The sequence below is a fragment of the Centroberyx affinis genome, unplaced genomic scaffold (assembly GCF_046629955.1).
Source record: "Centroberyx affinis isolate AG114_WGS23_722 - 3 ecotype Tasmania unplaced genomic scaffold, CSIRO-AGI_Caff_v1 ptg005498l_1, whole genome shotgun sequence".
In the NCBI taxonomy this organism is placed as follows: domain Eukaryota; kingdom Metazoa; phylum Chordata; class Actinopteri; order Beryciformes; family Berycidae; genus Centroberyx; species Centroberyx affinis.
This window is the reverse complement of record NW_027282757.1, coordinates 1-21,442: the sequence shown is the minus strand read 5'-3', so window position 1 is coordinate 21,442 and position 21,442 is coordinate 1. Positions and strand designations below refer to the sequence as shown.

Sequence of the window (21,442 nt, the reverse complement as noted above, 5' to 3'; positions counted from 1 at the left end):
AAAAAGTAAAGAAGAAGTAAGTTTTTCCCACAGCCAAGTATGAACAACATTCCTATTTTACAGCTCCAACTAAGATTTATTTTCATACAGGTCCTAATAATGTAGAAAAACAGGTAAGTATACAACTATTTCCCTGTCTTCAAAGTCAGACTAGCCATATAGTATGGATGTGTGGTGTAAATATTACACAGTCATAGAGCTACGGCTTGGCAATGCTGGAGAGAATTATTCAATGAATCTTTCAATGTGGACATTAGTAGAACAGACCATGTATAGGGGCTCATTGAAGAGCTACCATCATCATTCATTGCCAGTAAGTAGCTCTATGATATCTGCTGTATAGGATATACAAATGTAGGCATAAAAATGGTCTTATAGGTCGTATAATAGGTAAGTATAAATATGACATTTTTACACCATGCACACACACTTTGGCAACAGTATTACACAGATAATTTCAGCTTGTTGATATCACTTATTGTATTATTATGAATGTCAACTGCTGAAAAGGGGAAATGAATCTATATACATATTTTACAGCGTGTCACTATCCAATAAAGGCAGTCTGTGAAAGCTGTGCGAAGTGTTGCGCAACATTTTGTTGGCACAATTCGGAAATGCGCAAACACGAACCATTGTTTTTTTATTTTTTTTATTTAGATCTTTTAGAAAACACTAAGCTACGATCTCTGTACTCCAACACAACAAACTCCTCCCGGTGGCACTCCTCTCTCCAACTCTCACTCACGTTTCCACAGGTGACTTCTTGCAACAACTAAGCTCTCGCGGGACTTGAGCAAGACTTGGTTAGACACAGACGGGATCAAGCTAAAGGTAAGGAAGTACGTTTCATTTCTGTATAGGGTCGTTTCCATAATGTTGTCAGACACTTATAATAACAATCTGAGCCAATCAGTGGCAAAAACAAAACAAGCTTTTAGTGGACGTACATTGAAAGTTCATTTGCCCGTCGGATTACATCACAGTCTGTTTCGCGGCTGCCGGCTGAAGCGATCTCCCTCAATACTGGACCAATTTCAAAAATTGTTGTCCCCATTAATTACTTGGACACACAGTTGGGAAAATAGGGTCCAGGTTGAAAAATACCAAAGTTACCCTTTAACAGTCCTATTGCCTAGATGCTTATTGTGTTGTGAACACTGACCAAATTCATCAAATCCAGTCAAGAAATTAAGTATAAGTAGAAATTAAATATTTTAGAGTGCTGATTTTGGTAAAAGAGGACTGCTAAGGACTGATAGAGGAGTGATAGAGGACTGGTAGAGGACTGCTATCACTCCTCTATTCAATACCGAATAAGGGTAGAGATCATTAGTCTGTTTTTTATTTTTCATTTTTCTGCAGTGAATGTAATACATTTTATCACCTTCTGCATTAGCAATGTATGGATTCTCTCTATCAAACTGAACAGAGAGAGACAGAAAGATAGAGAGGAAGAGACAGAGAGATGAGCCATACCTATAAAGGTACGGCTCAAAATATATCAGTCTCTCCTGCTGCCCATACTGCTGTATGGAGTGAAGTTTGGGGCCCAATCTATAACTTTGATAAATGGAACAAAGCTCCTTTTGCAGATCCATCCTTGGTGTAAACAGAAATGCTCGCCAAGCAGAAATCCACCTAGAAATCCAAAAAAGAGCCATAAAATTCTGGCAGCATCTAAACAACGCTGATCATAATCCCATCAAATATAAAGCTTTATTAAGCAACACCACATCTCCTAATAAAAACACTGCTGACCTCAGGCCCCAAAACAAAACTCACAAACAACATTACACCCAATTAAAGGAAAATGATTCTGAAATTTGGGAATCTGAAACCAAATTAAAAAATAAACTGCAATGTTACTCCCTTCATCAAAAAAAAATTGAATTGAATTAGCTCATTATCTGAACATTCAAAACGTAAAAGAATGAAAAATCCATACAAATCTAAGGATTAGTGATAATCTGAATATTGAAAGAGGGAGATATAAAAAAGAATGGATGTCCAGAGACAAAAGGCTGTCAGCACAGTGAACTACAAGAAGTAGAAACAGAAGTGCACTTTCTATTAGACTGTCCAACATACGAAAATAAACAAAAAATATACTTCCGAAAAGTGCATTTCCTATTTCTATTCCCTCCCAAACTCACTCAAACTCCCAGAGGAGAAAACAGACACCTGCTGTTTCATTGTCTCTTAATCTCAGGATGATAATTAGTGAAATTGTCTAGGATGCGTTGCATATGAGTATATCCAGTAGTCCACAGCATTGCATGGAATCATATTTATCATATGAACAATTTTTAAAATATATATATATATAATAAATATAATATATAATATATTTTTTATTCATATGTTGCCTATAATTCTTATATTCATCTATGTTGTACCTTGTTTTATCCTGTACTATTAAAATATGCCTTGGCAACACTTTGATTCCTGCCAATAAAGCTTTTTCTGAATCTGAATATGAGAGAGAGACACACAGAGAGAGAGAGAGAGAGACGGACAGGCAGAGAGATAGGCAGAGAGAGAGAGACAGACACAGAGAGAGAGACAGGTCAGGGTTTGCATTGGGTCAGTGTCCCTCTGTGTCAGAGCTGTAAAGTGTCTCTTTGTTGTTTGTTTCGTCCAACAGAAGCCTTTGTTCTCCGCTCTTTGTTCTGTTGTTTGTTGAAGCGTTCAGACTGTGGTTTTATTGTTTCTGTGGTTTTATTGTTTCTGGGTCATTTCAGGACTTGAGGAACACTGGAGCTTTTCTTCCTCTGGACTGAGATGAACGCCAGACAACCAGGCTTCTGATCTCCCATCAGCACATCGCCGCATCACCACATCACCACTTCATTGCCTCATCACTTCATCGCCATGGCCAATCTGGTGCCCCTCTATGAAAAATGTTTTTTTTTTAAACTCTTGTCTCTTAGTAATCTTTTGAACTGTTGTCACAGTAATATTTTATCTCTTGTTTCTGAGCAATAAAACATAAACTCTTTGTGGAATCTGAATTTTAACTCTGATTTCCTTCCACCTGGCATTAGCAGTTAGTATTCAGATAGGAATTAAAAAACTATCCACATTCAGCCAGACCTCCACCCCCCAGACCTCCACAGACCTCCTCCCCCCAGGTGTTGTTTTACGGAAGGTGAAAATGCATCAACAGCCTGACCAGGCAGGTCCGCTGGAATCTTAATGCAGGAATCCTCATCAGTACAGTCAGGAAGCTGTTTCTCCTCAGACTGTTCCCCTCTACACACACAGCAGCAGAAACAGCAACGACTAGCTAAGCAGACAGGTAAATATAAGACAGGTAAATATAAGACAGGTGTCTCATCACCAGCTGTAAATATAAGACAGGTAACGTTAAGATCTCACCTGATCAACACCAGCTGTGCAGAACAGACGCAGGTCTTTTCAGTTTGCTGTGACTTTATTAGTCACACATTAGACTTTACTGACCAGCATGTAAACAAAGAGTTCTTCCTGCACATTCCTGACATGGAACTGGGATTGAGCTAAACGCTGCACCTGTCTCACTACAACTGGATGCCAATACATGTTTCCATTTAAAAGTTTTTTCTCAGCGTATTATCATGAAGAAAAAGACAAATAGAAGAAACTGGATATACAGTGAAGAAGACTAATAGACGCCTTTCTTTCCACTGGTGCACTTGTTGTCTGTGGATTGGAACAGTCTCGTCTATTCAGACCTGATCCAGATAGAGCTTCACCATAAATTTATTCAAGATGTCTTGAAGATGCCGGGCCACCAGAGGACTGAAGAACCAACATGGGATCAGAAGTGAATGCTCATATCTTGATCATTTTGCATCAACTCACACACACACACACACACACACACACACACACACACACACACACACACACACACACACACACACTTGCTCCTCCCTGTCACTCTGCCCTCTCAGCTCCATTCAGCAGACAGTCAGTGTCAGAGTCACTTCACTGCCCTCTGCAACCAATACTGCTAGTACCCCAACTAGTACTACTCCAACTAGTACTACTAGTAGTACTGCTGCTGCTGCCTGTCTGCACTGGGTGAGTACACACTGCGTCTGCTCCTTTTGTTTTCATCAGAATTTAACTTGATGTTTTGTTAGTTTACTGTCCAGAAGTGCTCTGGACATTTTGACACATTTCCATTTGTCAGAATTGTTAAAAGCATCTGGAGAATGTTTGTTTGTCACAACATGTATGTTGCTGATTATCATGACTGCATGTATCTTTCATAAATCTGACTCTGTGTGTGTGTGTGTGTGTGTGTGTGTGTGCGCGCCTGCTCCGGATTCCAGATGTGTGTCTGAGCTGTGCTGAGGTGAAAATGAAGCGCTCCCTGGGGATTTGCTTGGTGCTTTGCTCTGCTCTGATCGGACTGGGTATGTTGGAGTGTGTGTGTGTGTGTGTGTGTGTGTGTGTGTGTGGGGGGGGGGGGGGGTAGTTAATGGTTAATGTACATTATTTACTGTTCCAGGTTAAGCCATTTGTTACAGCTGTAAGGATTACACAGCCAGTGGTAGTAGTAGTAGTAGTACTGCTAGTAGTATTGCCAGTAATAGTAGTAGTATTAGCAGTATTAGCAGTAGTAGTATTAGCAGTATTAGCAGTAGTAGTATTAGCAGTAGCAGTAGTTAATGTATATTATTTACTGTTCCAGGATCAGCCATTCGCTGTTACAGCTGTAAGGATTACACAGCCAGCTGCTCCAAACAACGAGACTGTAGCTATGACGACGCTTGTCTGACCCTCACTGAGAGAGGTACCTGTCTGTCTGTCTGCCTGCCTGTCTGTCTGTCTGTCTGTCTGTCTCTCTGTCTGTCTGCTTGCCTGTCTGTCTGTCTGTCGAACAACCCAAACCAGCTGAACAGGGCCTGAGCTGCAGGACACTCAGGGAACAAATCCACTGAACACATGGAGACAGGATCAGGAAACTCCCATGATGCCTCAGTTATCTGTAGTATCTGTTCTGTGATCCACATCATTCCTCCTGAATCTGAGGTTCCACAGTCGGTCGGTTTCCTCCCAGCAGCTTGTCAGAGGTTTTCCCAGCAGGCCGAGCGGCGAGATTCCTCCAGAGTTGGAACAAACCCTCCGGTCTTTTTTTAAAGATGGAGACTGTCACTCCTGTCTGACAATCCAAAGGGACTGTTCCTGAAATCCTCAACATTGAAGAGACGAGTCAAGTCCAACAAGATCCAGATCCTTCTTCATCTCAGGAGGATCTGGTCCAGCTGGTACTTCACCACTGAGGAGCTTTCTAACCTCCTCAGTGACCTCTGACCTCTCAGAGACTCAGAGTCTTCAGCTCTGCCTCCTGAACAGAGTCTGTCAGGTTCAGGAGTTCCTCAAAGTTCTTCCACCTTGTGACAGGGTTCTGCTGAGAACAGCTTGATGATGTCCTGCCTTCCCCACCTGAGACTGAATAGTTTTCCAGAACCTTCATCTCCTCTCCAAACTCCTCCACAGTAGAGGTCTTCACGGGTCTACCCGGACCCTACGATCCGAGACCCGACCCGGGACCCGTACGGGTTCGGGTCCACATTTTATTATGGTCAGTCGGGGCCGGGTCAGGTCCTGTTCTATTACTGCGGGTCCCGGGTCTGTTTATCATTATGTGTAAAAGCCGAGTGGATCTGAGCAGACCCGTGATCAGCGCCGATCACGTGACGAGACGAGAAACGCACGGAAGCGCTGTGTAACGTGATGATCAGGCTGACCTGGGATCAGATTACAAGAGTGAAACTAAGGTGAAAAAAACATTGAGCAGCGCCAGCGAGTCGGCGCGGAGGAAAGGCTCAAGATGGAAACCTTCTTCACTGAGGTGAAAAATAAGCTAAAAGAAAATGAATATAATTTAATAGTAATTTAATTTAATTAACCCTTAGCCTACAATAGGCTAACCCTTAGCCTATTGTAGCTACGTAGCTGCTAGATTCCATTATAGAGTCTCACTGCCATCTACTGGACAAACTGTAGAACTGCACTTGGCAAGTCTTTCTGTTATTTTGATCTCCTTTTATTAGGCACCATATGTTGTATCCGACATGATAAACGTTTTTAGCAATAGAACGGCATTTTTAGTAGCAATTTTAATTACCGGGTTTGTCGGGTCCATAAAATATATTAGATATATATTATATCAGACGATATAATTGACGGGTCTCGGGTCTCGGGTCTCTCTCCTCTTGGACATGCACCGGGTCGGGTCTGTAATATCTCGGGCAAAACCCGGTCGGTATATATATATTTAAAAAAATTATTGGGTCCAATCGGATCTCGGAACAAATTTCCCGGGTCCATTATTTTGGACCCGTGAAGACCTCTCCTCCACAGCAGGACTTTCTCTTCTGTAGCGGCAGCAGCCTAACCCTTTCTGTCCTGATGGTTCCTCTCTGCTGAGTCAGCAGTCCTCACCACCAACCAGGTCCAGAAGGTCCTTCTTCAGCTGGACAGCCTCCCTCACCCCTGCTGTCCACCAGCAAGGTTCTGACAGGCTCCGCCCACCTTCTGTCCACAGCTCCAGGCTCCGCCCACCTTCTGTCCACAGCTCCAGGCTCCGCCCACCTTATGTCCACAGCTCCAGGGTTAGGGTTAGGGTAACCCAGCAGTTTCATGACGATGTTTTAATTTTTAGATGCGGTCACGTTATATGTTAGTCTAAACTATAATTTTTTAAATGAGGTCAGATGTATCAATGCATAAGTGAATGAAGTATTGAGGCTGTTATTTGTTATATCTTTACATATATTAATGTCATTTTAACCAAAATGAATTGGTAATAAAAATATGAATATTGATAAATAATTTAATATGATAACATTGTATTATCATTGTCCTGTTGTTCTTCCAGGTGGACAGACCTACCGCCAGTGTCTTAAGTATTCTGACTGTGAGTACAACCGACTGGCTCAGATGTTCCCCCAGGTACAAACTTCTATTCTATTCTATTCTATTCTCTTCTGTTGTAATGAGTATGTCTTATAGAATGTGTCTTCAAAATGTAAACCTACATTTGGGATGCCAAATCTGGCCCTCTGCTTGTGACAGGAGGCCTGGCCTGGACAAAGCTTGTCATTTCACTGTTGCTAGCAATGGTGAGCGGGGCTATTGATCGCTATGCATTGTTAAAAAACACCTGATATTCCCACTTGTTTAGAAACCTGTTTCCAAGATAGGGTTTCCTGTCGAGGGCTCTATATAAACAGAGAGAATTCAGACACAGCCAAGATCAACTTCTCCATTTTTCCTTCAGTGCCTGGCCGGCTGCCTCGTTTCTATTGGCTGTGTGGGACAGCGGGTTGGGGTTAGCGCAAACCCATCGTTGTGCGGCACAAGCCATAAGAAATAATGGGAATAGGAATAATTCCTGCCTGACGGAACCTGACATTGTAGAATTCCCATTGTAGATCCAAGTTACCCATAGACCCCCTGTCATTCTCCGACAAGGCGCTCGGGGAATGGAGAGAGAGAAAACCTGGGTGTCGGTGACCAGTGACTCATCCTTACATTTTTTTTTTTTTTATAATATTTTTATTGCGATTTTCCATAATACAGTACAGAAAACAGAGACACATATCAGAAAACAAGAACAAAGTAGAAGCGAAGGACAAAAACAAAAAAACAAAAAACAAAACACGGCATATTTAAAGAAAATAATTACACCGCTGCATCACTAGCACAACATGTCTTAGCACAAGTATTCAATGAAAGAGGTGGACAGCACACTATGGATTTTGTTGCTGGTCAGGTTCAGTGTCACATTGAGCAAGGTGATCCAGAAATGTCTGCCATATATCAGAAAATGTATTAAGACTGTCCATCATGCCATATCGAACTTTCTCCATATGTAATATACCAGTGAGCTCAGTTAACCAGGTCTTAAACTGAGGCATAGTATCTGACTTCCAGAGCCTTAAAATAACTTTCTTTGCGATTACCATTCCATACATAATAGTGCTTTGCACGGAAACACTGGTTTAGTAAGGAAAGAGAAAACCCAAATAGTGCAATCTCTGGATCAGGTTCAAACACACAGCCGTACATGTCAGAGAACTACTTCAGAATCAGAATCAGAAATACTTTATTGATCCCCGAGGGGAAATTGGGTTACATTGCAGCTGCTCACATTGTAGAAGTGAATATATACAAGCGTAGAGAAATTATAAGAAATTATAAGAAAAATAGAAATACGAAAGTAAGAAATATGTAAAATATGTGCATTATACTACAATATATAACAATGAGAATAAAAATAATAATAATAATATAGAAATAAGAGAAATAAGAATTCTGTACAATATGCATCATACTCCAATATATACATACACCAGTGTAAATAATTAAATAATTAATAAGTATTGCACAGTTGAATTATTGCAGTTGAATTATTGCACAAAAAAAATTGGTATTGCACAGTTAGATATAAGTTATAAGTTATGGGTTATAACTGCTGACAGGATGAAATAAGTTCAAGAGCCAGTCTACTGACTCAGAGTGTCTGACACTCTGAGGGAGGAGTTGAAAAGTTTGATGGCCACAGGCAGGAATGACTTCCTGTGGCGCTCTGTGGTGCATCTTGGTGGAATGAGTCTTGCACTGAATGTGCTCCTGTGCTTGACCAGCAAGTCATGGAGCGGGTGGGAGACATTGTCCAAGATGCCATGTAACTTGGACAGCATCCTCCTCTGTGACACTGCCACCAGAGAGTCCAGCTCCACCCCCACAACGTCACTGGCCTTGCGGATCAGTTTGTTGAGTCTGTTGGCGTCTGCTGCCCTCAACCTGCTGCCCCAGCACACCACAGCAAACAGGAGAGCACTGGCCACCACAGACTCATAAAACATCCTCAGCATTGTCCGGCAGATGTTGAAGGACCTCAGCCTCCTCAGAAAGTAGAGACGGCTCTGGCCCTTCTTGTAGAGAGCTTCAGTGTTCTTAGCCCAGTTCAGTTTATTGTCAATGTACACTCCCAGGTACTTGTAGTCCTCCACAGTGTCCACACTGACCCCCTCGATGGAAACAGGGGTCACCGGTGTCTTGGCCCTCCTCAGATCCACAACCAGCTCCTTAGTCTTTGCCACGTTGAGCTGCAGATGGTTCTGCTCACACCATGTGACAAAGTTTCCCACCACAGCCCTATACTCAGCCTCCACACCCTTGCTGATACATCCAACTATAGCAGAGTCATCAGAGAACTTCTGAAGATGGCAGGACTCTGTGTTGTAGTTGAAGTCCGTGGTGTAGAGGGTGAAGAGGAAGGGAGATAGGACTGTCCCCTGTGGGGCCCCAGTGTTGCTGACCACTCTGTCTGACACACAGTGTTGCAAGCGTACATACTGCGGTCTGCCAGTCAGGTAGTTGACAATCCAGGACACGAGGGGGGCGTCCACCTGCATCGCTGTCAGCTTCTCACCCAGTAGAGCCGGCCGGATGGTGTTGAAAGCACTGGAGAAGTCAAAAAACATGATCCTCACAGTGCTCGCCGGTTTGTCCAGGTGGGTGTAGACGCGGTTTAGCAGGTAGATGACGGCGTCCTCAACTCCAAGTCGGGGCTGGTAGGTGAACTGGAGGGGGTCCAAGAGTGGCTTGACCATGGGTCGGAGCTGTTCCAGGACAAGTCTCTCCAGGGAGAATATGTCATACCAAAAATGATAGTTTTGGGCATGTCCAGAAAAGGTGGCACAGCCAGCCCTCTGCAGATTTACATCGATCACATAGAGGAAATAGTAGGAAAGATTCTGTGCAATTTAGTTTTCGAATAATGAAGCCTGTGCAACACCTTAAATTGGATTAATTGATGTCTGGCATTAATAGAACAAGATCGGATCCTGCTAAGGCCCTCCTCCCAAACATCATCCCCAATCTGCATTCCCAGTTCCTCCTCCCAGGCATTTTTCAGAGATTGTGTGGTGTTCAGAAAATATATTTACAAAGTCTGAGACCAGTTTCTTGGATTCAGGTGGGCCCAACAAAAGCTTATAAATCATTCTCCCTTCAGGGAGAGACTCAAAGTTAGGCACACACTGACAGAGATAGTTCCTAATCTGCAAGTATCAGAAGAAATGTGTTGGGGGAAGAGAGAACTTGTTTTCTAACTGAGTAAAAGAGGTAAATTGCTTGTCAATATACAAATCTTTCAAAGTGACTATACCTTTTAGCCTCCAACTGTCAAAAGACGCATCTGAGAGGGATGGGGGGAATGCATGATTGCGATATACTGGGGTATGAATAGAAGTGTCTGGTAATCTGCAGCCCTTCTTAATTTGCTGCCATGTTTTCAAGCAATTCGAAATGATTAAGTTATCCACCTTAGTATTTGCAGGGGATGTGGGTGCTGAGAGAGCTGTTTTTGACATCACTCTTTTCAATGGCAACCCAAGGGGGAGTCTCGGTAGATACTTCCATTCTGTAACCTTCCTGCCAATAGACAAGGGCCCTTGCATTCGCTGCCCAGTAATAATGCAGGAAGTACGGTAGTCCTAGTCCACCCATCTCTCTTGGTTTATGTAAATGAGTCTTTGATATTCTGTGAGCTTTAAAGCCCCAGATAAAAGGCATAACTATTGAGTCAAAAAAATTGGTAGATTTTGAAAGAGATACAAAAATCTCGGCAGGGAGACTATTTTGATGGCATTTATATGGCCCACCATAGAAAGAGAAAGGGTCCTCCATTTTTCAATGTCCCCCCTCAGTTTTTCCACTTTCACAAGAAAGTTCATCTTAAAATTTAGTTTAGGGTCTTTTGGTAGAGCTACTCCAAGATACTTCAGTTTGTCTGTAGTTTTGAAAGGGAGATTATGCAGAAATTCAGTGTTAAGATCAGCACCCAGTGACATAAATTCACTCTTCTGCCAATTAATTGTATATCCTGAAACTTCACCAAATGACCTTATAAGATCTAGAAAAACGGGAACAGACTGCTCAGGTTGTGATAAGAAGAGAACAACATCATCCGCGTATAGGGAAATGTGATGATCCACATTCCCCAATCGGATGGGTTCAATAGAAGGGTGATTCCTAACACTAATGGCGAGAGGCTCAATAGCAACTGCAAAGAGCAACGGGCTGAGGGGACAGCCCTGGCGTGTCCCACGATGTAATGAAAACGGCGCTGATCTTTCTTGGTTTGTGAGGATGGAAGAAGATGGGTGAGCATACAATGTCGTAATCCAAGAGACAAATTGACTACCAAACCCAAATTCCTCCAATACCTTCACCATATAGGCCCATTCCACCTGATCAAATGCCTTCTCCGCGTCTAGGCAGAGGGCAGCCACCTTAGAACCCTTCCTATACCTATGGTACATTATGTTCATTAGTCTTCTGACGTTAAAAAACGAAAACCTATTGGGAAGAAAGCCAGTTTGATCAGCATGGATGATGGATGAAATATATGTATTTAACCTGTTTGCTAATAACTTCATAAACATTTTCATGTCTGAGTTCAGTAATGCGATAGGACGAAAAGACGAAGGCTCAGTCTCATCCCTACCCTCTTTTAGTAATAATGAAATATTGGCTTCATATAATGTGCAGGGGAATTTCCGAATTTCAAATGAATGGGTGAACATCCTCAAAAGAAGGGGAGCCACCTTCCCAGAATATTTTTTATACAGTTCAATGCCAAAACCATCTGGGCCAGCGGCCTTGCCATTAGGGAATGATTTTATAGCATCCAAAATCTCTTGGGTGGTGATATCAGAATTTAAAGCCTCTCGAGCAGCATCGCTCAACTTAGGGAGATTCAGACGCCCCAGCCAATCAGAAATGTCCCCTTTTGCTTTTGACATGTACAACTGCTCATAATATTCCCTAAAACAATCATTTATACCTTTAGGATCAATAACCATTTCCCCAGATTTTGATCGAATTTTGTGTATGGCTCTACTAGCTTGTAAGCCTCTTAGCTGTCGGGCCAGTAATTTATGGGGCTTATCCCCCAACTCAAAATGTTTCTGTCTGACCTTAAATAATCACACACCTGGCCAGATAGGACGGTATTATATTCGTATTTCAATTTAAGAATATTCTGTAAGGTGGAAGGGCTGGAGGAAGCTCTATAAATAAGTTCCAATTGTGATAGTTCAGTTTCAATTTCTAAGAGGCGTTTTCGGCTTTCTTTTTTCAGCGAAGATTCAAAAGAAATTATATGGCCCCTAATCACAACCTTAAAAGTTTCCCATAAAGTAGAGTCTGTGACATCCAAGTTGTCATTAGTCTCCAGGAATTCTGAAATCTTAGTAGATATGAATTGACAGAATGATGTATCAGAGAACAGTGATGGGTGAAGGTGCCAGTTATACTGCTGCTTCTTATGATTAAGGTCAAGAACCAATGAAATCGGAGAATGGTCAGAAATTAAAATATTGTGATATTTTGAAGCAATCATATTTGATATCAATTTAGAGTCAAGTAAGAAATAATCTATTCTTGAAAAGGACTTGTGCATTTGTGAAATAAAAGAATAATCCCTGTCCGTAGGATGTCCCAGTCTCCAAATATCAACCAGATTCGTGGAAGTCATTAAGTTATTCAAAACCATGGAGGAGGTAGGCGATTGGCTTGTTTGGGCCGACCTGTCCAAACGATTATCAAGCATGCAGTTGAAATCGCCACCTATAATCACATGTGAGAGATCAGGCAGTACACTAAATATCTTACGGAAAAAGGCTGGATCATCAAAATTCAGAGCGTATACATTAAGGAGTGTAACATGAAATGAGTAAATGTTGCCAGTTACCAAAATATATCGGCCGTTTGGATCACTCACAGTAGAGACATGTCTAAATGGAACAGTCTTGCGAATCAAAATTGCCACTCCCCGAGCTTTACTGGAGAACATGGACTGAAAAATCTGGTTGGCCCAGCTACATCTAAGAAACTTTTCTTTTGTGGGTCTAATATGTGTTTCTTGTAAATATATGACATCAGCGGACAGAGATTTTAAATGTGAAAACACTTTAGCTCGTTTGAGCACGTCCCAATCCTCGCACATTCCAGCTAGTAAAAGTAATGCCGCCACCTTGCGAAGGTAAACTAGGATGCATATCGAGTTTGCATAGTAGCAGTGTACACACATAATGCCCTAGTAAAACATTGATAAGAACAAAAGTAAAACATAAAATAGAACATCACCCCCTTCCCCCCATCTCACTTTCCCAAACAAAGCGAGAGCATAAACCCTACATACTCACTTAGGGGTTGCCGGACCATATAGGAACAACTAAACGGCAACTAAGTTAACACAGGGGCCCCTCTGCTCCCTCTCCAATAATGTGGACAAATGCTTGTGAACAAAAAAGCGGTCATGAAAATGTCCCGGTTTGAGTGATTACAAAATAAAAGTCACATACCAAAATATGCCATGTCGGCGAATGGGTGATTAGTGTTCAAGCCAAAGTCCCGGCAAAAGCCTCAGCATCCCACGGGGAAGAAAACACCTTGTCGAAAGTGCCATGGGTGACACGCAGCCGTGCCGGATAAATGAAACCGCTCCTCACGCCAGCATCCCGGAGTCGCTTTCGGACGTCATCAAAAACCTGGCGTTGCTTCATCACCTCCACCGGGTAGTCAGGAAAGAAGTGAATCGCTTTGCCGTTGTAGCGCAGAGGAAACTGCTGGCGGGCCAGTTGTAATATTTTCTCCTTCGTTTGGAAACGATGAATCCGTGCTATCATCACACGCGGCCGCGCGTCCTCGTCGGAGAGCTGCCTTCCCAGCCGGTGTGCTCGATCCACTTCCAGCAGCTTGGAGAAGTTGCCAGCACCCAGCAGCTCAGGGATGAACTTCGTCAAAAACTCCGTCGGACGTCCGTTCTCGATCTTCTCAGGTAGGCCAACGATTTTAATATTCTGCCGCCTGGAGCGAGCCTCGAGGTCGATCACTTTCAGGCGAAGCGCTTCATTCTCCGACCGCATTTTCGTGCACGTCCGCTCAACGATGGAGAGGCGGCGGTCATAGTCGGAGCTAGCATTTTCCACATATTCCACCTCCTGTATTCGGTTACCGAGACTCACCAAAGATGCCTGGGCAGTTGCCAGAGATGCCTCTAAATCGTTAAATCGGTCGGTCATCGTCTTGCTCATACTTTGTATTGCAGAAAAGATGTTTGTGGACTCTGCGTCAGGCTCGTTACCCGACTCCGGGGCTGCAGCGGCTAGCTCAGCTAGCTCCGAAAGCGGTTGAACATCAGTCTCATTTGGGGCTTTATCGTGCTTCTTCCCCCTTTCGGCTTTCGGTTTTGTCATCCTGAGGCTGTTAGACGAAGGAAATTATGAAGTAAAACCGGCAAATAAAACTAAATATTGAGTGAATGACCAAATTATTTCAAGTATGGAGAGGAGCCCTGGAAAAACACGTCTACTCCATACGGTGCTCACTAGCGCCCCCACTCATCCTTACATTTTCCCTGACTTGGAGCCTGTGGTCGACCTCTAAGACTGACCTCTGGCCTTTAAAACAGTCAGTTCTCTGAAGCTCTACACAGTCACAGTCACAGTCTGACCGGCGGGCATCGGGTGCTTCTGCTTCTCTCATGGGACTGTGAGTGCGTTCCCTCTCGCTGCCTCTCGACCACCGAAGAGAGACGGAGGTTGGGCAGCGTTAGCACGAACCCACTGGACCCTCTGGATCCATACAGCCCTGAGAAGAAATAGAGCCACTTCACAGTGATCATCAATGTCTCTGACCAAGTGGGCGGCACCCAAGCAGCAGAGGCATTCTCTATCTCCATCCTGGAGATCCATCACAGCCTTGCAACAGCAACATGACAGTGCTGCCATCAGTTCCGGCAGCAGAGAGCCGTTGTTATTAACAGTAACCTCTACTCTGACAGAGCCGATCAATCTGCACGGCTACCAATGCCATGAGCTTGTGAGCAACAATCAAACTACCTTGACAAAGCAGTTGAAATATAAACAAAAAATAAATGAGACCCTTTAGGGCATCTGAGAGTAACGACTGAACTACTGTCTATAACCAGCGGGATTTGTTTAGAGAACACGCCACACACAACTAGCGTGTGCAAATAATCAGATCTAGATCTTTGAGGATACACCTGCAAAATATCACAGGAGAGTAAAACAGCAAATCAGTCAATCCTCAGGTGATGTGGACATGTGTCTATATTAGTCTATATATTCACATAGACTATAATATGGACACACATGTCTATATTAGTCTATATGAATATATATAAGTATCTATCACTGTTGTATTACTATTACTACATACTGTATATTGATATGTATTGATCCTGTATTAATTTAAAATTGTATTGTGTGAATGTGTCTATATTATATTGTCATACATATATGTATGTTATGTTGTATTGATTATCAGTATATTGGTATATTGTATCAATTGTATTAGTGATCTATATATTATATTGCATTTATGATCAGTATATTGGTATACTGTATAGATCATATTAGTGACCTACATAGCTATAACCTAAAGATTATAATGTACTGATGACTTTCTGTCCAGTGTTGCTTCAGGTCTCCAGTTTCACCTTTATGTATCAATAACCTCCCTATTGATGTATTGATAACCTGCCTGTTGACGTATTGCTAACCTGCCCGTTGATGTACTGCTAACCTGCCCATTGATGTATTGATAACCTGCCTGTTGATGTATTGATAACCTATGTATTGATAACCTGTATTGATTATATTGTCTTATATATTTTAGGTCTCCAGTTTTACCTTCAAGTGCTGCAACTCTGACCTCTGTAACTCCGCCCCCTCCACAGCAACCAGCTCTCTGATTGGTCTGCTGGCCTCTGTGGCTGTCATCTGGTGGTGCATGCACTGAAGAAACGGACACACACACATACACGTGCACACATGCACACACACACACACATATTGACAAGCCTCTCTGCTCTGCCTACTAATTTCCTCTGCCTTCCTGTTAGGAGCCGACTGTTCTCTAGCTCCCCCTGTGGCCACAACACATAACACACACTGTTAGGAGCCGACTGTTCTCTAGCTCCCCCTGTGGCCACAACACATAACACACACTGTTAGGAGCCGACTGTTCTCTAGCTCCCCCTGTGGCCACAACACATAACACACACTGTTAGGAGCCGACTGTTCTCTAGCTCCCCCTGTGGTCACAAGTCACATAATGCAACTTTTACAGTCAGAAATCATCTCCTTGGTTTAAATGAATATTTTTCCCATTTCTGATGGTGCTTAGCTCTCTAACTCTGTTTGCATTCTAAACAATTATTAAATTAACATTGACAGATTGGAAATTAGCTTTAAATGATTATTTTTAAATTATTAAATGAATGTTGAAAAATTGGAAATGAGGTTTAAATGATTCACTGTAAATGATGATTAAATTAATATTGACGATTGGAAATGAGTTTGGTCGGTGTTGATGTTTGGATTCAGGCGGTGCCTTGCTCGAGGGAACGTCAATGGTAGCTGATAAGGCAGGGACAGTACGTCTCACTTCTCCACTGAGATTTGACATCAGGGCTGCGGTCGAATAGTGTTTCTGCTTAGGAAGGTTCCTAACTGAGTGAAATGACCTGGAAGTATCTAAGTGTCAGCCATGATAAGAGCTGTTCAAAGTCTTTAAACACTAAGGAAAGGAATCATCATCAAGTTCCCGTTGCTTATTAAGCATTTTCCATCTTATGCCATAACTTGCTAATATGCTAATATGTTTTGAACAACATGTTAAACCCAGAGGAGAACTATGAACGTTACTCTGCTGCTGTAAAATGATGAAAGTGAAGTTAAGGTTGTAGAGGAACCTGCTCAGTCTGCTTTACTTATTTCTTCATTCTGAGCTTGTTGTCTTGCAGCTTTAGGAAAATCATTCATTCATTTGACTTCAGTCTCAGATGTGAAGCTCTTGCCTTAATAAAGTCTGGATCAGACAGAACCACTTCAAAGCATCAAGTCAACATTTCAAGGTGTTTACTGAGTTGTGTGGTGGCTCTTAAGATATTATATGCATAGGCTTATAATCAGATCATAATCAGCATTTTTTTTTTTTAAGATTTTTATTTTATGCTTTATTGGACAGATATAGTGAAAGAGAGACAGGAATGTATGGGAGAGAGAGCGAGGGGAGGACATGCAGCAAAGGACCGCGGGCCAGATTCGACCCCGGGTCGCTGAAGGAAGGACTGAGCCTCATGGTACACGCTCTATTCGGTGAGCCACCGGGGCGCCCCAATCAGCATATTAACCAGAACACAGAAGTCTGTCTTTCAAGAAAAAGGGATATGAGATGTTTTTAGCCAGATGATGTTTTTAATTCAACATGTTTGAAACTTAAGAATGATGATATGTACAGCAGTAGATTGTAGATGTTATGCCTATCTTGCATGAATTTAACAATTATTTTCATACAATCAAACTAATTTGGATTCATGTGGATAAATATGAGTGGACAGGAGGCTGAGTGTGAGAAACCATTCTCAATGTGAAAACATTTCCTTTCACTTTAGTGACTGGTCGCCTTTATTCCTTTTTATTTCAATTCCAACCTTGGTGATGTCATAAGTCATATTTTTCAGCGGGTCGTCCAGGTTTACAGCCTGCATGAAACACGGTGAGAACACACAGGGAGAAGATCTGAGATGGTTTCAGTCGTCCATCTTCTGAACATTGTAGTTTCACACAGCAGATCCACCTCATTAACATAATCACATAGTCTAGTGTCAGTGCAGTGGGATTCTCTTTTCCTAAGTCCTGATGAATTCTCCTTCACATCTTTCCTGGACCTCATGATGTTTTCCAACGAGGTCGAGGAGAAGAGGTGAGGAAGAGGAGTTAGGACGTATTTTTTTGACTATTCGACCGCAGCCCAGGTCTAGGGATTCAAACTGGTGACTTTTCAGTCACAACCCTGTAATAATAATAATAGTTATAGCTGCAAGCAGAAATACGGCGACTGGGCTTGTCCTAGCTATTTAGTAGTTTAGAGAGAGAAAAGGAAATAAAATGTTTTAGTATTCATTCAGAATTCTTTGTAAGCCTCTATAAAATCTAAAACAAAGGTAAAACAATTTAGTCAGGGGGAAGAAAGAAGTAAAAAAGAGTTTACTGCGTATTAAACCTGAAATAACAGTTTTGGAATATATTTTTTTTAAAAGTTCAAAGAAATTCAAGAAACAATTTGTAATTCCCATGCATACATAATAATTCAGAAAATATTTCTATGTAATTGTTTTGAATGTGGTTCCTCTCTAAATGTTTTTCAAGTATGCAAAATTTCCCATTTATTTAAATAATACAATGACCACATAATTAAACAATTGCCAAAATTACAAATTTTAAGATAAATGGATGAAATTTACCACGTCATCTACAACATGTCTTCTGTCAGACAAATTCATGTGAAGATCAAGAAAATATTACATTATTAAGAAAATGTGTAAAATACCATTTACAGTAAAACATTTAAATGCACTGTGGGCTCAATTTTTGTTGTATCAAAAGTCCAAATAGATGGTTTGTCGGGCACAGTCTGAAGGTGGAGGAGGAGTTAGGTTTTATACTTCATAATTTGTACTACGTTACAGAATATGAAAGTTTCTTGTCACTTGGGCCTACAATTTGGTGAAAATTTCAATGCCGTAGCACGTACGGCTAATTTTTAAAAAACTGTCAAAGCTTTGAACTTTAGAAGGTTGCTATAGCGCCACCATGGGGAGAATTGACTAATGCAAAACATGAGTATACATTGTTTTGGACCGAACCAAACCAAAACAGTCCAACCAAAACTGTTTTGGTTTGGTTTTGATTTCTTGCATTTTCGTTCATGGGAAGTCAGTTTTAGTTAGAAGGAAGAAGAACGGAAGAAGATAAAAAAGAAAGAAAGAAAGAATAGATAGATAGATAGATAGAAAGGAAACCAGACATGAGAATAAAGATAAAACAAAAATAGAAAGGAGACTGACATAATTACAAGCAGGGATAAAACAGGACATAAAAGAACGTGCTTGTAATGATTTAACAGAAACCTGATGACCTGATGGGTGGAGCTTCACTTGTTTAAAGAAAACTGTCATCAGACACAAAACATTACACTTCAAATAAATCACTGTTTGCATTGCAAAAGCAGGAGTTTATTTATTATCCAAGTAATTTGTGTTAATATCACAACATATAGAAATCAGTTCAGCAGTGATACTCTTACATTTGGAAAGCATTCATCAAAAAAGGAGGATTGGCAGCTGAACCTACAAGTGCAATTCCTAAAAAAACATTCAGGTTAAAAGTCGATTGGAAATGTTCAGGTCATTATCATTATCTGCATTAAGAGACACACAGTCTCTGGATGTGTCTCTGTATCAGCACATGCCAGTGTGCCAGGACCATTCTTCATTACAAATTATATTCCTAATCATTTTATTGATCTCAAAACTGTACAGTTGTCAAGGAAACTGCCTGCTGCGTTGTTGTTTCCAAGGTAACCCAATGATCTTTTTATTGTTGTCTCTTATGATTTTAACACGACTCTTCCAGAAAACATGAACAACTTCAAACTACAGCAACACAGCAGATCCTGTTAGGCCAAATTACCGTCAGACAGATTCACAAACATTTTAATACTGATATTCCACATGTGAAAAAGTAAAGCAGGAAGAAACCAGTCTGATAACCAGGAATCATTACTCAGACTGTCAGGTATCAATATCTCAGATAATCAGTCAGATTATCTGATAATCAATATTTTATAACCTCAGATCATTAGATAATCTCTCACAGTATCAACATAACACAAAGAATCAGTCAGATTATAAAATTCCTGGTGATCAGGACAGATGTTGGTTAAAGCCAACTGGAGGTGAGCTTTGCAGGAGTAGTATCCTGGTTACCATGGAAACAGTACAATATACTGGTTACCATGGATATTGATATTCCTCCTACATCAATTAGTAGGCTGTTAGCTTTGGCTGTTATGAGTGTGTGTATTATCAATGTTTGGGGTGTGTGTGTGTGTGTTTTCAGTGTTCAGTGTTCAGTGTGTGTGTGTGTGTATTATCAATGTTTGGGGTGTGTGTGTGTGTGTGTGTGTGTGTGTGTGTTCGTGTCCGTGTGTGTTATCAATGTTTGGTGTGTGTTCAGTGTTCAGTATGTGTGTTTGTGTGTGTGTGTGTGTGTGTGTGTGTGTGTGTGTGTGTTCAGTATGTGTGAACACACACACACACTGTGTGTGTTCAGTGCATGCCCCAGTAGAGAGCAGCCAGCCCAGCCAACAGACCAATCAGAGGTGCTGCTGTGGCGTGGGCGGAGTTACAGAGGTTTGATGGGCAGCAGCGAAAGCTGGCAGGAGTGAAGGGAAACGTGGCCGACAGCTTCTGGAAGTCACAGTCCTCTAACTGGAGGCACTTCGAGTAGGTCTTTCCTACAAGAGAAACACATTATTATTATTATTATTATTATAGTTAGAGTAGGTCTTTCCTACAAGAGAAACACATTATTATTATTATTATTATTATAGTTAGAGTAGGTCTTTCCTACAAGAGAAACACATTATTATTATTATTATTATTATTATAGTTAGAGTAGGTCTTTCCTACAAGAGAAACACATTATTATTATTATTATTATTATTATAGTTAGAGTAGGTCTTTCCTACAAGAGAAACACATTATTATTATTATTATTATTATTATTATAGTTAGAGTAGGTCTTTCCTACAAGAGAAACACATTATTATTATTATTATTATTATTATAGTTAGAGTAGGTCTTTCCTACAAGAGAAACACATTATTATTATTATTATTATTATTATAGTTAGAGTAGGTCTTTCCTACAAGAGAAACACATTATTATTATTATTATTATTATTATTATAGTTAGAGTAGGTCTTTCCTACAAGAGAAACACATTATTATTATTATTATTATTATTATTATTATTATAGTTAGAGTAGGTCTTTCCTACAAGAGAAACACATTATTATTATTATTATTATTATTATTATTATAGTTAGAGTAGGTCTTTCCTACAAGAGAAACACATTATTATTATTATTATTATTATTATTATTATTATTATAGTTAGAGTAGGTCTTTCCTACAAGAGAAACACATTATTATTATTATTATTATTATTATTATAGTTAGAGTAGGTCTTTCCTACAAGAGAAACACATTATTATTATTATTATTATTATAGTTAGAGTAGGTCTTTCCTACAAGAGAAACACATTATTATTATTATTATTATTATTATAGTTAGAGTAGGTCTTTCCTACAAGAGAAACACATTATTATTATTATTATTATTATTATTATTATTATAGTTAGAGTAGGTCTTTCCTACAAGAGAAACACATTATTATTATTATTATTATTATTATTATTATTATTATAGTTAGAGTAGGTCTTTCCTACAAGAGAAACACATTATTATTATTATTATTATTATTATAGTTAG

The 21,442-nt window shown here is 40.7% G+C and overlaps 1 protein-coding gene across 1 annotated transcript; it reads left to right on the top strand.

The window, feature by feature from the left end:
- Positions 1-3,953: 3,953 nt before the first annotated feature.
- On the top strand, positions 3,954-16,709 carry LOC139667402 (CD59 glycoprotein-like). The gene is made up of 5 exons (XM_071546850.1): positions 3,954-4,068; positions 4,323-4,406; positions 4,685-4,786; positions 6,878-6,951; positions 15,718-16,709. The coding sequence occupies exons 2-5, from the start codon at positions 4,352-4,354 to the stop codon at positions 15,838-15,840; spliced, it is 354 nt and encodes a 117-aa protein (XP_071402951.1). The 5' UTR covers positions 3,954-4,068; positions 4,323-4,351; the 3' UTR covers positions 15,841-16,709.
- Positions 16,710-21,442: the final 4,733 nt, after the last annotated feature.